Source organism: Hyla sarda, chromosome 9, assembly GCF_029499605.1.
Source record: "Hyla sarda isolate aHylSar1 chromosome 9, aHylSar1.hap1, whole genome shotgun sequence".
Classification (NCBI taxonomy): Eukaryota; Metazoa; Chordata; class Amphibia; order Anura; family Hylidae; genus Hyla; species Hyla sarda.
The window spans coordinates 69943177-69955715 of record NC_079197.1 but is presented as its reverse complement, the minus strand read 5'-3'; the positions used below and the strand labels follow the sequence as shown (position 1 = coordinate 69955715).

Sequence of the window (12539 nt, the reverse complement as noted above, 5' to 3'; positions counted from 1 at the left end):
GACCAAAATACGCTTTTTTGGACTTTGGATTTTACGCATTTACGCACGCGGCGATACCACATATGTTTATATATTTTTTTTTTTACTGTTTTATTTTTTTTATGGGAAAAGGGGGGTGATTCAAACTTTTATTAGGGAAGGGGTTAAATGACCTTTAACACTTTTTTTTTACATTTTTTTTTTTTGCAGTGTTATAGCACTGCACACACTGATCTCCTATGCTGATCACTGGCATGTATTAACACGCCTGTGATCAGCATTATCGGCGCTTGACTGCTCCTGCCTGGTTCTCAGGCACGGAGCAGTCATTCGTCGATCGGACACCGAGGAGGCAGGTAAGGGCCCTCCCGGTGTCCGGTCAGCTGTTCGGGATGCCGCGATTTCACCGCGGCGGTCCCGAACAGCCCGACTGAGCAGCCGGGTCACTTTCAGTTTCACTTTAGAAGCGGCGGTCAGCTTTGACCGCCGCTTCTAAAGGGTTAATACCGCACATCGCCGCGATCGGCGATGTGTGGTATTAGCCGCGGGTCCCGGCCGTTGATGAGCGCCGGGACCGACGCGATATGATGCAGGATCGCGGCGCGATCCCGCTTCATATCGCGGGAGTCGGCGCAGGACCTAAATATACATCCTGCGTCGTTAAGGGGTTAAGAGATGATATTGTAATTAAAAAAAAGTCTGTCAAGGGCGGCAATACAGTTATCATGAGTACCGATTATTATATAAAAGAGGCAAGGCGTCAACTGAGCAACGCAAAAACTTGCGTGAGACTGGCAGAAAATCCTACCCCCAAAATTAAGTCTTGCTTACAAAGTTTCCTGCATTGCTATGTAGAAAAGGGAGTTCTGGCAAAAAAATAAAGCAGAAAAGCTTATCCCCCCCCCCCCATTTCCCAGTCACCCCCGATGGTATTCCTGCCAAAGGTGCATAAGACCTTGGTCTCGCCCAACACCCAGCTCCCCCCCCCCCCCCCCCCCCCCCGGACAACCTATCGACTCGGGGTGTGGATAGATCACAGAGCCACTTTCCAAATATTTGGATTGGCTCCTTAGACCCCTTCTGCAGGAGATACCATCGCTGGTGAAAGACTTCAATAAATTTTTAGGGTGTCTAGAAGATATATACTGGACGGAAAAAGGTATTCTGGGGTCGATAGACATAGAATCCTTATATACTAGTATTCCGCAGGAACTTGGAGTAGGTATGGTCAGAGATATCTTGATGCAAATGGGGCGCATCGAGAATTTTATTAACTTTATCTGCAATGGTTTATTGCTAGTATTACAGAATAATGCATTTCAATTTGATAATGAATGGTTCAAACAAATCGGGGGTGTGGCCATGGGCACGTTTGTGTGGCGTGTACGTTTGCTAACTTATATGTGGCAGCATTCGAAAAGCGCTTTGTTCTCAGTGACAGCAACCCCTTTCTAAGGTCGATGAGGTGCTATCTCAGGTTCGTGGACGATGTGTTCATAGCCTGGGATGGCACCTCATCGTCCTTTTCCGATTTTGTCTCCCATTTAAATACCACCAACAATATCTACTTAAGGTTTACATCGAAAACAGACGAAGAAAAACTAGAATTTTTGGATGTTTTAGTGCAGTTAGATAACGGTAGGCGCATAACATCAGGCTTCAGAAAGCCTACAGCTTGCAATTCTCTCCTTCACTTCGCCAGCTACCACCCCGAACATGTGAAGCGTTCGATTCCATACGGCCAATTTTAAGGTGGTGCCGCATTAATAATTCGGTGGAGGGTTTTTTGAAGGAAGCTGGCAAACGGCAGAAGAGATTGCTGGCTAGAAACTATCCAGAACACATCTTAGACAAGGCATTGACACGAGCACTCAATCAAGACAGATCCACTCTCTTGCACAATAATAAGCAATGGAAAACACAAACAGTAAAATAAAATATTTTTTCATTTCCTTTAAATTCAGTCCTCTTGCCAAAAATGCAATCTTTAAAAACAGTTTTTTGATTAAGAACGATCCCGATCTAACTAAAGTAGTCCCCCCCCCCCCCCCCCCCTAAACCTATGGTAGCCTTTAGGTGTAAAAATTTAACCCCTTAACCCCTTCATGACCCAGCCCATTTTCACCTTCAGGACCTGGGCATTTTTTGAAAATCTGACCACTGTCACTTTAAACATTAATAACTCTGGAATGCTTTTACTTATCATTCTGATTCCGAGATTGTTTTTTCGTGACATATTCTACTTTATGTTAAAAAAAAAATTTAGCATTTTTCTAACTTTGAAAGTCTCTGCTTGAAAGGAAAATGGATATTCCAAATAAATTACATATTGATTCACATATACAATATGTCTACTTTGTTTGCATAAAAAAAATAAACAAGTTTTTACTTTTGGAAGACGCCAGAGGGCTTCATAGTTCCGCAGCAATTTTCCAATTTTTCTCAAGATTTTCAAAATCGTACTTTTTCAGGGCCCAGTTCAGGTTGGAAGTGGATTTTAAGGGTCTTCATATTAGAAATACCCCATAAATGACCCCATTATAAAAACTTCACCCCCCAAAGTATTCAAAATGACATTCAGTAAGTGTTTTAACCCTTTAGGTGTTTCACAGGAATAGCCGCAAAGTGAATGAGAAAATTCTAAATCTTAATTTTTTACACTCGCATGTTCTTGTAGACCCAATTTTTGAATTTTTACAAGGAGTAAAAGGAGAGAAATCACCCTAAAATTTGTAACCCAATTTCTCTCGAGTAAGGAAATACCTCATATGCGTATGTAAAGTGTTCGGCGGGCGCAGTAGAGGGCTCAGAAGGGAAGGAGTGACAATGGGATTTTGGAGAGTGAGTTTTTCTGAAAGGGTTTTTGGGGGGCATGTCCCATTTAGGAAGCCCCTATGGTGCCAGAACAGTGGACCCCCCCACATGTGACCCCATTTTGGAAACTATACCCCTCATGGAATTTAATAAGGGGTGCAGTGAGCATTTACACCCCACTGGCGTTTGACAGATATTTGAAACAGTGGACTGTGCAAATGAAAAATTTTATTTTTCATATTCACAGACCACTGTTCCAAAAAGCTGTCATACACCAGTGGGGTGTGAATGCCCACTGTACCCCTTATTACATTCCGTGAGGGGTGTAGTTTCCAAAATGGGGTCACATATGGATATTTATTGTTTTGCGTTTGTCAGAACTGCTGTAACAATCAGCCACCCCTGTGCAAATCACCTCAAATGTACATGTCGCACTCTCCCTTCTGAGCCTTGTTGTGCGCCCCCAGAGCACTTTGCGCGCACATATGGGATATCTCCGTACTCGGGAGAAATTGCATTACAAATTTAGAGGGTCTTTTTTCCCTTTTACCTCTTGTGAAAATGAAAAGTATAGGGCAACACCAGCATGTCAGTGTAAAAAAATTATTTTTTTACACTAACATGCTGGTGTAGACCCCAACTTCACCATTTCATAAGGGGTTAAAGAAGAAAAAGCCCCCCAAAATTTGTAAGGCAATTTCTCCCGAGTACGGCGATACCCCATATGTGACCCTAAACTGTTGCCCTGAAATACGACAGGGCTCCAAAGTGAGAGAGCGCCATGCGCATTTGAGGCCTAAATTAGGGATTTGCATAGGGGTTGACATAGGGGTATTCTATGCCAATGATTCCCAAACAGGGTGCCTCCAGCTGTTGCAAAACTCCCAGCATGCCTGGACAGTCAATGGCTGTCCAGCAATACTGGGAGTTGTTATTTTGCAACAGCTGGAGGCTCAATTTTGGAAACAGTAGCGTACCAGACGTTTTTAATTTTTTTGGGGGGGTGGGGGCTGTGTAGGGGTATGTGTATATGTAGTGTTTTTTTACTTTTTATTTTAGGGTAGTGTAGTGTTTTTAGGGTACAGTCACATGGGCAGAGGTTCACAGCAAGTTTGCCGCTGGGAGTTTGAGCTGCAGGGCAAAATTAGCGCCATCTCAAACTTGCAGCACTCGCTGTAAACCTCCGCCCATGTGAGTGTACCCTGTACATTCACATTGGGGGGAGGGGGCAAACATCCAGCTGTTGCAAACTCCAAGCATGCCCTTTGGCTGTCCGTGCATGCTGGGAGTTGTAGTTTTACAACAGCTGGAGGCACACTGGTTTGGAAACACTAAGTTAAGTAATAAACTTTCAAGTGTTTTGCAACCAAACTTAGTGTTTCCAAACCAATGTGCCTCCAGCTGTTGCAAAATTGCAACTCCCAGCATGCATGGTCTGTCGGTGCATGCTGGGAGTTATAGTTTTGCAACAATTGCAACAGCTGGAGGCACTGAGGTAGGAAACGGACAATGTTTCCCAACTAGTGTGCCTCCAGCTGTTGTAAAACTACAACTCCCAGCATGCACGGACAGCCAAAGGGCATGCTTGGAGTTTGCAACAACTGGATGTTTGCCCCCTCCCCCCAATGTGAATGTACAATGAATGTTGCAAAACTACAACTCACAGCATGCCCAGACTGCCCAGGCATGCTGGAAGTTGTAGTTCGGCAATATCTGAAGGATCAGATGTTGCCGAACTACAACTTCCAGCATGCTTGGGCAGTCTGGGCATGCTGGGAGTAGTAGTTTTGCAACATCTTGGAGGTCCACAGTTTGGAGACCACTGTATAATGGTCTCCAATCTGTGCTCTTCCAGATGTTGCAAAACTACAAATCTCAGCATGCTCAGTCTGTCCAGGCATGCTGGGAGTTGTAGTTCTCTAACATCTGGAAGAGCACAGATTGGAGACCATTATACAGTGGTCTCCAAACTGTGGACCTCCAGATGTTGCAAAACTACTACTCCCAGCATGCCCAGAAAGCCAAAGGCTGTCTGGGCATGCTGGGAGTTGCAGTTTTGAAACTCCCAGAGGCAGCAGTGAGATCGCTTTACGGCGATCTCACTGCTGCCAATGAAGAAGATGCCGCACTGCTGCCGTAAACTGACCGCCGGGACCGCTCGGGACACCGCATGGCCGGGTATGTGATGCCGGGGGACAGGTCAGGGACACTTAGCAGAGCGGTTTGTGTCCCGATCCCCGTGATCGGGACTCACACACCGCGCTGCTAAGTATTCTGATAGCGAAACACTGCTATCAGCTAGTCAGATTTGACCAGCTGATAGCAGCGATTGCTGGGGTGGGGGATGAAACCCCCCGTGGTCGCATGGTAAGATGGCTGGCTATCAGTGATAGCCACCATCTTACCGGGCGCTACGGGATGCCGCGAGTAGCGGCAAAAATGTTCATGACGTACCTGTATGTCATGGGTCGGGAACACCTTGCCACTCATGACGTACAGGTATGTCATAGGTTGGGAAGGGGTTAAGGACCCGGGCTCTTTCCGTTTTTTCATTTTCAATTTTTCCTCCTTAATTTTAAAAAATCATAACTCTTAAAAATGTTCACCTAAAATTATATATAATGGCTTAATTTTTGCGTCACTAATTCTACTTTGTAACGACATTAGTAATTTTACCCAAAAATCTACGGTGAAACGGGAAAAAAAATCAATGTGTGACAAAATTGATGAAAAAACACTATTTTGTAAGTTTTGGGGGCTTCTGTTTTTACGCAGTACATTTTTTGTCAAAAATGATACCTTATCTTTATTCTGTAGGTCCATACGGTTAAAATGATACCCTACTTGTATAAGTTTGAATTTGTATCACTTCCGAAAAAAATCATTAATACATGCAGGAAAATTTATACGTTTAAAATGGTAATCTTTTGACCCCTATAACTTTTTTATTTTTCTGTGTTTAGGGCGCTTTGAGGACTCCTTTTTTGCGCCGTCATCTGAAGTTTTTATCAGTACCATTTTTGTTCTGATCAGACTTTTTGATCACTTTTTATTCACTTTTTTGTGGTATAAAAAGTGATCAAAAATGCGCTATTTTGGACTTTGGAATTTTTTTGCGCGTACGCCATTGAACGAGCGGTTTAAAAAGCAGTATATTTTTATAATTCGCACGCGGCGATACCACATATGTTTTATTTTTATTATTATTTACATAATGTTTTTTTTTTATTTTTGGAAATGCCGGGTGATTCAAACTTTTATTAGGGGAAGGGATAATTGAAAGGGTTAATAATTTTTTTACACTTTTCTTATGCAATATTATAGCTCCTATAGGGGGCTATAACAGTGCATTAACTGATCTTTAACACTGATTGATCCATCTCCATAGGAATGGATCAATCAGTGTTTTCGGAGATTGAATGCTCAAGCCTGGATCTCAGGCTTGAAGCATTCATTTGGCGATCGGACAGCACAGGAGAAGGTAAGAGACCTCCTCCTGTGCTACAGCTGTTCGGGATGCCGCGATTATACCGCGGCGATCCCGAACAGCTCCCGGCTAACCGGCAACTTTCACTTTCATTTTTAGCCGCGCGGCTCAGCTTTGAGCGCGCGGCTAAAGGGTTAATAGCGCGCGGCACAGCGATCAGTGCCGCACGCTATTAGAGGCGGGTCCCGGCTTCACTATGACGCCGAGCCCGCCGCGATATGATGCGGGGTCACCGTGTGACCCCGCGTTATATCGCAGGACCGGGACCCAGGACGAACTCATATGTCCTGGGTCCTTAGGAGGTTAAGATACCCTTTCCTGTAGCTCCTTTACTGGCTCAATGACATGGGACCAAAAGGAGCTTCAAATGCGGTACGTATACTTGGTGTCCATATCTTCTACCTGGCAAAGTTTTTTGGATCGGTGGCTGTAAAATAATTCTGCATGATCTTATAACTTGTCGTACCCCTTGGGTTGTATATGTGATTACCTGTAAATGCGGGCACTTCTATATAGGAAGTACGAAAAGACCCATGAATATTAGGTTTCGCGAACATATTTACTCAGATCCAGAAAAGGTGTTCCACGTTTAATAAATCATCTAAATGAGGTACATAATGGGGATCCTAGTAGTCTAGTCTTTCTTGGCATTGAGAGGGTTAATATTAAAGAAGGTCAAGATAGACATAGAGCCCTCCTACAAGACAAAGCACGCTGTATTCTGAGAACCAGCGCACAAGGAAATTTAGGCTTAAATGACAGACTCGACTACAGTGTATTCCTGTGAATTGTTTTATCTTTACAGGTTGTTGTTTTTAATAGGTCACTGCACTATTTTATTTTAAATCTGTAAGCCTACCTCTGTCTGACGTCACACCTGAAGAGTACATAGGTACTTGTCTTGCAGGAAGGAGCCAGGGTCTAATGAAGTGTGCTCTACGCATGCACAACAGCTGTCACCCATCCTACTGAAGGAAGGTTGGCGTCCGTGTCCAGCCGCACTCTATGTTCTTTATCTGCACTTTAAAATAAAGAATTATTTCTGCAACTTACCTGGTGAGTTTTTCCATCTTCATACAATAATTATTGACTGGTTATAAACTTAGACCATCTTCAACATGGTTCAAAAAAATAAGACAGGCAAAGGAAAATGTATAAAGAATCAAAAAATCTGATTTCTGCTAGATGTATAGAGAAGGGCTTAATATGAAAAATGCTGTATCAAAGATTCCTATATTAAGTGTAAAGTCTCTGGGGGAGATTTATCAAAACATGTACAGAGGAAGAGTTGTGCAGTTGCACAAAGCAACCATTAGACTGCTTTTTAAATCTTTAAAAAAATAAGTGATCCGATTAGTTGTTAAGGGCAACTGGTCAACTTTTCCTCTGCACAGATTTTGATAAATCTCCCCCTCTGTCCCTAAATTCCATCTATGTGCGTTCCTGTTCTTGCTTGTGGTAATTTATTTTGGACAGTGTCTGATTGATCTGGCTGTATTACCAGTTAGTACCTTAACCTGTTAAGGATGCAGGGTGTACCTGTACGCCCTGGTACTGTTACTGGGGACGAGCTGAGCACGCTTCAAACACGGTGGGTCCAGACTGCTGTCAGCAGCCAGGACCCAGGGTTAATGCCAGTCACCACACATCAGGCCGTTGGACAACATTAACCCTTTAGACGCCACAATCAAAGTTGGCATCTAAACGAAAGTAAAAGGATCCCAGCAGCTCAGCAGAGGACAGCGGGAGGGTCCTTAACTGCCTCCATGCTGTCCGATCGGTGGTCTGATGCTTCCAGCCATCCATGCAGGCTGAAGCAGCAGAGCATCAATAGCACTGATTGATCAATGTTCTGCTATGGCATAGCATTGAAAAATATATGCAATTAAAAGATTGCATGGTATAGCCCCCGATGGGGACTTAAGAAAGTGCTAAAGGTAATAAGTGAGTTAACCCCTTCCTAATAACAGTTTGAATCCCTCCCTCCCCCACCCCTTTTTTTCCAATGTTTTAAATAAAATAGCCTTTGATAGGAGTTTCAAAGCGGGATTCCACTCAGGAAATTCTGCAGTGTGAACCTAGCCTAAGTGTACTCATTGAGAAAGATGGCAGTCGCTGACTAGGACTGCCTATTTGACTCTTCAGGCCAAAATGAGCAATGATTTCATTTCTTAATGCTCTAGAACACACTGCCTGCACATAGGAGCTGAAAGGGAAACCTAAAAACAGTCCCATGTGGACTTTTGTCTTTACATGGTTAAAGTCTAAACATGGTGAAATCTGTGTAGTCTGATCCTGCCATCGTAATTCCTAATTTATATTCTGCAAATTACTTCAAACATTCTGTATCTTGTACTATAAGCCATTCTTTCTTTCTTTTGCAGGATCGCTGGACATCCCCTTGCTCAGAATGAGCGTTGTCTGCATATGTTCTTGCAGGACGAAACAATTGATAGAAATTATGTACCAGGCAAAGTACGCCAGTGAAAATTCTTGGCACAACCATGTCCTTCTTGCCCCTCACGCACCATTGCCTGCTAAATTACATTTATTTTTACACTAAGTCTCCAATTGCTCCCTCTCTTCAAGACCCTGTTCTGTGCTTCATGAAGATATCATGTGTTTTTACCTGTTTATATCGCTGTCATCTTCTTTGAATCCTAAACACACTAGAATTATTCAAGTCTGTTTCCAACTTCTCCCTTGCCCGGAGTTAGGGAGATCTTCTACCTGACCATCAATCTCCTAAATGTTAGCTCTGAAACATACAAGCTATGCTGATAGGCCATTTTCCTTCCAAGCATTATTCTCTCAGCTGAATGTCCGGAGGAGCTGCCATCAAAACTATTTCTGTTATGAGTAAATCATAAATGCCCTGGAGTACTAATTCAAGTGGGAAGCCTCTCTTCCCTTTTACTAGCCCATGACTGGCAGATATTTTATTACAGTCTGTAACTTGTGTCCCAGGTCTTGGAGTGATCAAGCAAGTGTGCACACTCCCTGCCCTCCCTGATCACCACAAGTGTGCTGTTTATTTAATGCTCAAAGTACAGACATCAGATAAAGTATAGGTGTCTAACTGCTGCATAGCACAGCAAAATGTGTATTGTCTGATATGCAAGTGGTTATAACAGATCACACCCACTCCAGCTGAATCCAGTACATTTTCAGGAATTGACTATTATATGCTAAGTGAAGAATGTATCATTACATTGAAGATCTAATGAAAAAGATCTGGATCTCTTGGAGAAGACATGTCCGTTTTCTGGGAACCCCCACAAGCCAGTGACAAGTTATTGAGCTACAGCATTGCGTTATGACCGTTTCACACATTATCATACATTACCGGTATCCTACAAAGTTGTAATTGTGAAGTACGGGACTGTCTGCTTACTTGTCAGATCTGGATGCGCATAGATTGAAGATGGCCATCGTCAAACAAGCTTTCATTGAATTGTCATGTATGAGGGGAAAGCCCTTGTGCCAGGTGTAGGGGAGAGGAAGCATATTTATTAATGATCAGCTTTGGAGTTGGGGGGGTCATGGTGGTTTATAGTTAATTGTTGAACTAGAGGTGTCATAGCAAACACTGTGACCTCCTGCATGTGCTGACCAGTTATAACCTACTCAGACCTGGGATTATAAGCAATTTTTGCTGCCTGTGTCCTTGTGCTGGATACCATGTCTGTGTATATAAATATCTATATCTGACATTTTGGCTGTGAGTTGTCACTGCTTCTGCTGTTTTATCATCCTTTACATAAAAAAAGATTTAATGCATAAACATCATCCTTTTTCACTAATGTCTGCTACTTTGCAATTTTATACCTCTCCTTTAAATCCAAGGGGTTATCGGGAGACTAAAAAAATATATTGCTAGGGGGAGGCATGAAAAGAAAAAATACTTTCCTACCTTGGTCCCCTGCAGCTTTGGCTAATTCTGAGACTAGCCCCTCACTGACCTGCTCAGCCAGTGAGTGAGACTGGAGAAGAGAGGTAGAAGATGTTGTACCCAAGATGTTGTACGGCAATGTTGTACCCAAACATGGTGTGAATCCAGCCTTATAAAGCTGAAAGGAAATATAGCTTCCACCACCTCCTTGCACATTAACCTCTTCACAATGCAATTGTCAGTAAAGTAAAGAAAATGGAGGCTTCGTAGTCACACATTTTTGTGCAAATCCCAAATTTGTGCAAAGATGTGCACTTTTTTTTTTTTTTACTTTTACAGCACACTCACTGGGTGGGGGGGGGGGCTTAGAGTAAACTGGGTAGAAAAAGTAGTGTGGCTTATTGCAACAGCTGATCTATTACAATTTATGTTAGGGGGCTACTGTAAAGTAAATTGTAGCTAAATACCCAGCTAGCATAAGTTTTTAAAGTGTAGCCTATGGACAACTGCTTATGTCCCTTATTTATGTGGTGTGTGCCTGCTGACTTTCGTTTTGCGTGACATAATACAAAAGTGTCGAATACCGACCTTAGTAAATCACCCCTCCCCCATGTGTCTACTGTAAAGCATATCTCTGGAATCTGGGAACAGCAGCTCAGGAGCAGTGGTTGTGCCCAGAATCATATATAGAATTATTATTGCTTTATATATATATATAGTATATGTATTTATATATGTATATATAATAATTCTATATATGATTCTGTGCACACCCACTGCTCCTGAGCTGCAGATTTTTCTAATCTGCCTCAATAATAATTTTCTATATAATATATAAATAATTATTATTGAGACAGATTAGAAAAATATTATCTGGTTTAGTTAGTTCTATAAAATTAGATATCTTCCCTTAAAATCTGACCCCTTTTGAGTGTATGTTCATACGTCACAGACTTGTAGCACATTTTGACTTTTCTATTGAAACCAGTTGTGAAAATATGCAGTCAAATTTCAGATTTAAACAACTATAATAAAACTTGAGGGAATGTTACCACAGAGTTGGTTAAATCATATAGGTACTACCTACGTAAGGTAAGTATAGATATGCTGTTATATGTAAAATTACATAACTGTGATGGTGCTCTCTCATCAGTCTGATCTGTGACCGTGCAACATGGCTATCCCACAATCTTATTTGATTCCTAGTGGAGACAGGCTGCTATATGTGTGACCTCCTTAATGGATTTCATAAAGTGTATGTAACTTATGGCAAAACAAAGTGGCCACATGTAGGGGTAGTAAGTATTTATCTGTATGTATAATGTAACTGCATAGTTATGAAACAACTTGACAGGTGTAGATCCCCTAATCTTTACTCTGCCCTGGATATTACTTTATCATAAAACCTGTACTCACAGATATACGCTCATTTTTTTTAAATAACTTGTATATACAGTATAACAGCATATCATTGCATAATACTGCACTTTTAAATGGTACCAACAGTGTCCCCCACTTATCTCCCCATACAAATTAATGACTAATGTCCCGGCTCTGCTCTGTTCACTGATATCCCAACTGTATCCCAAATCATTAACCTCTTCATGGCCCATGACAAATTTAGATTTCTGGCTCCAATTTTTTTCCTCCTTACATTCGAAGACCCATAATAATTTTTTTTTATTTTTTTACTGACAAAGATGTTTTAGGGATTCTTTTCTGTGTGATTATCTGGACTTCCCTGATGCACTTATTTTTATCTTCCATGTATTACACAGGCAGGAAAAAAATTATATGCAGGGCAAAATTTTGAAAAATATGGAATTTTACTATATTGTAGGGCAATAACTTTTTCAGAGATCAAAATACAGTAAATCTGACATTCCATCTTTATTCTGTGAGTCAGTACGATTCCACTGATACCAAACTTAAATAATTTTGAATAACCTTGAAAAATAAAACTCTTCGTTACCAGGTTCTCACCCCTATAACGTTTAAAATTTTTCCACCTACGGTTGTGTAAGGCTAGGTTCAGACTACGGAATCTCCAGGCAGAAAATTTTCGCCTGGAGATTGAGTGCGGCCAGCGGCGACTGAATCAGTTGGTGCTTGGACTGCACGGACACTACAGACTCCAATAGACTGCAGTGTGTTCTGCGAGTATTTCCGCCTGAAGAAAGAGCAACGCCATTCTTCAGGCGGAAATTTCAAAGTGGATTTTCCCTTCACAAATTCCGATGTGTGAATTTGTGAATGGAAACTCAGTCACCACACTATGAAATTGCAGGCGGAAATTCCGTAGTCTGAACCTAGCCTTAGGGTTTGTGTTTTGCGCTATGAGCTATAGTTTTTAACGGTACCACTTTT

At 42.0% G+C, this 12539-nt stretch overlaps 1 protein-coding gene across 2 annotated transcripts in view; it reads left to right on the top strand.

The window, feature by feature from the left end:
• The window catches only part of SNX12 (sorting nexin 12), a 44466-nt gene extending 34475 nt beyond the window's left edge, over positions 1-9991 (top strand). For both annotated transcript variants that reach the window (XM_056537886.1, XM_056537885.1), the window contains one exon: positions 8665-9991. In XM_056537886.1, coding sequence (XP_056393861.1) covers positions 8665-8767 — 103 coding nt within the window. In that variant the 3' untranslated portion in view covers positions 8768-9991. The remainder of the gene's footprint in view (positions 1-8664) is intronic.
• The last annotated feature ends 2548 nt before the right edge of the window (positions 9992-12539 follow it).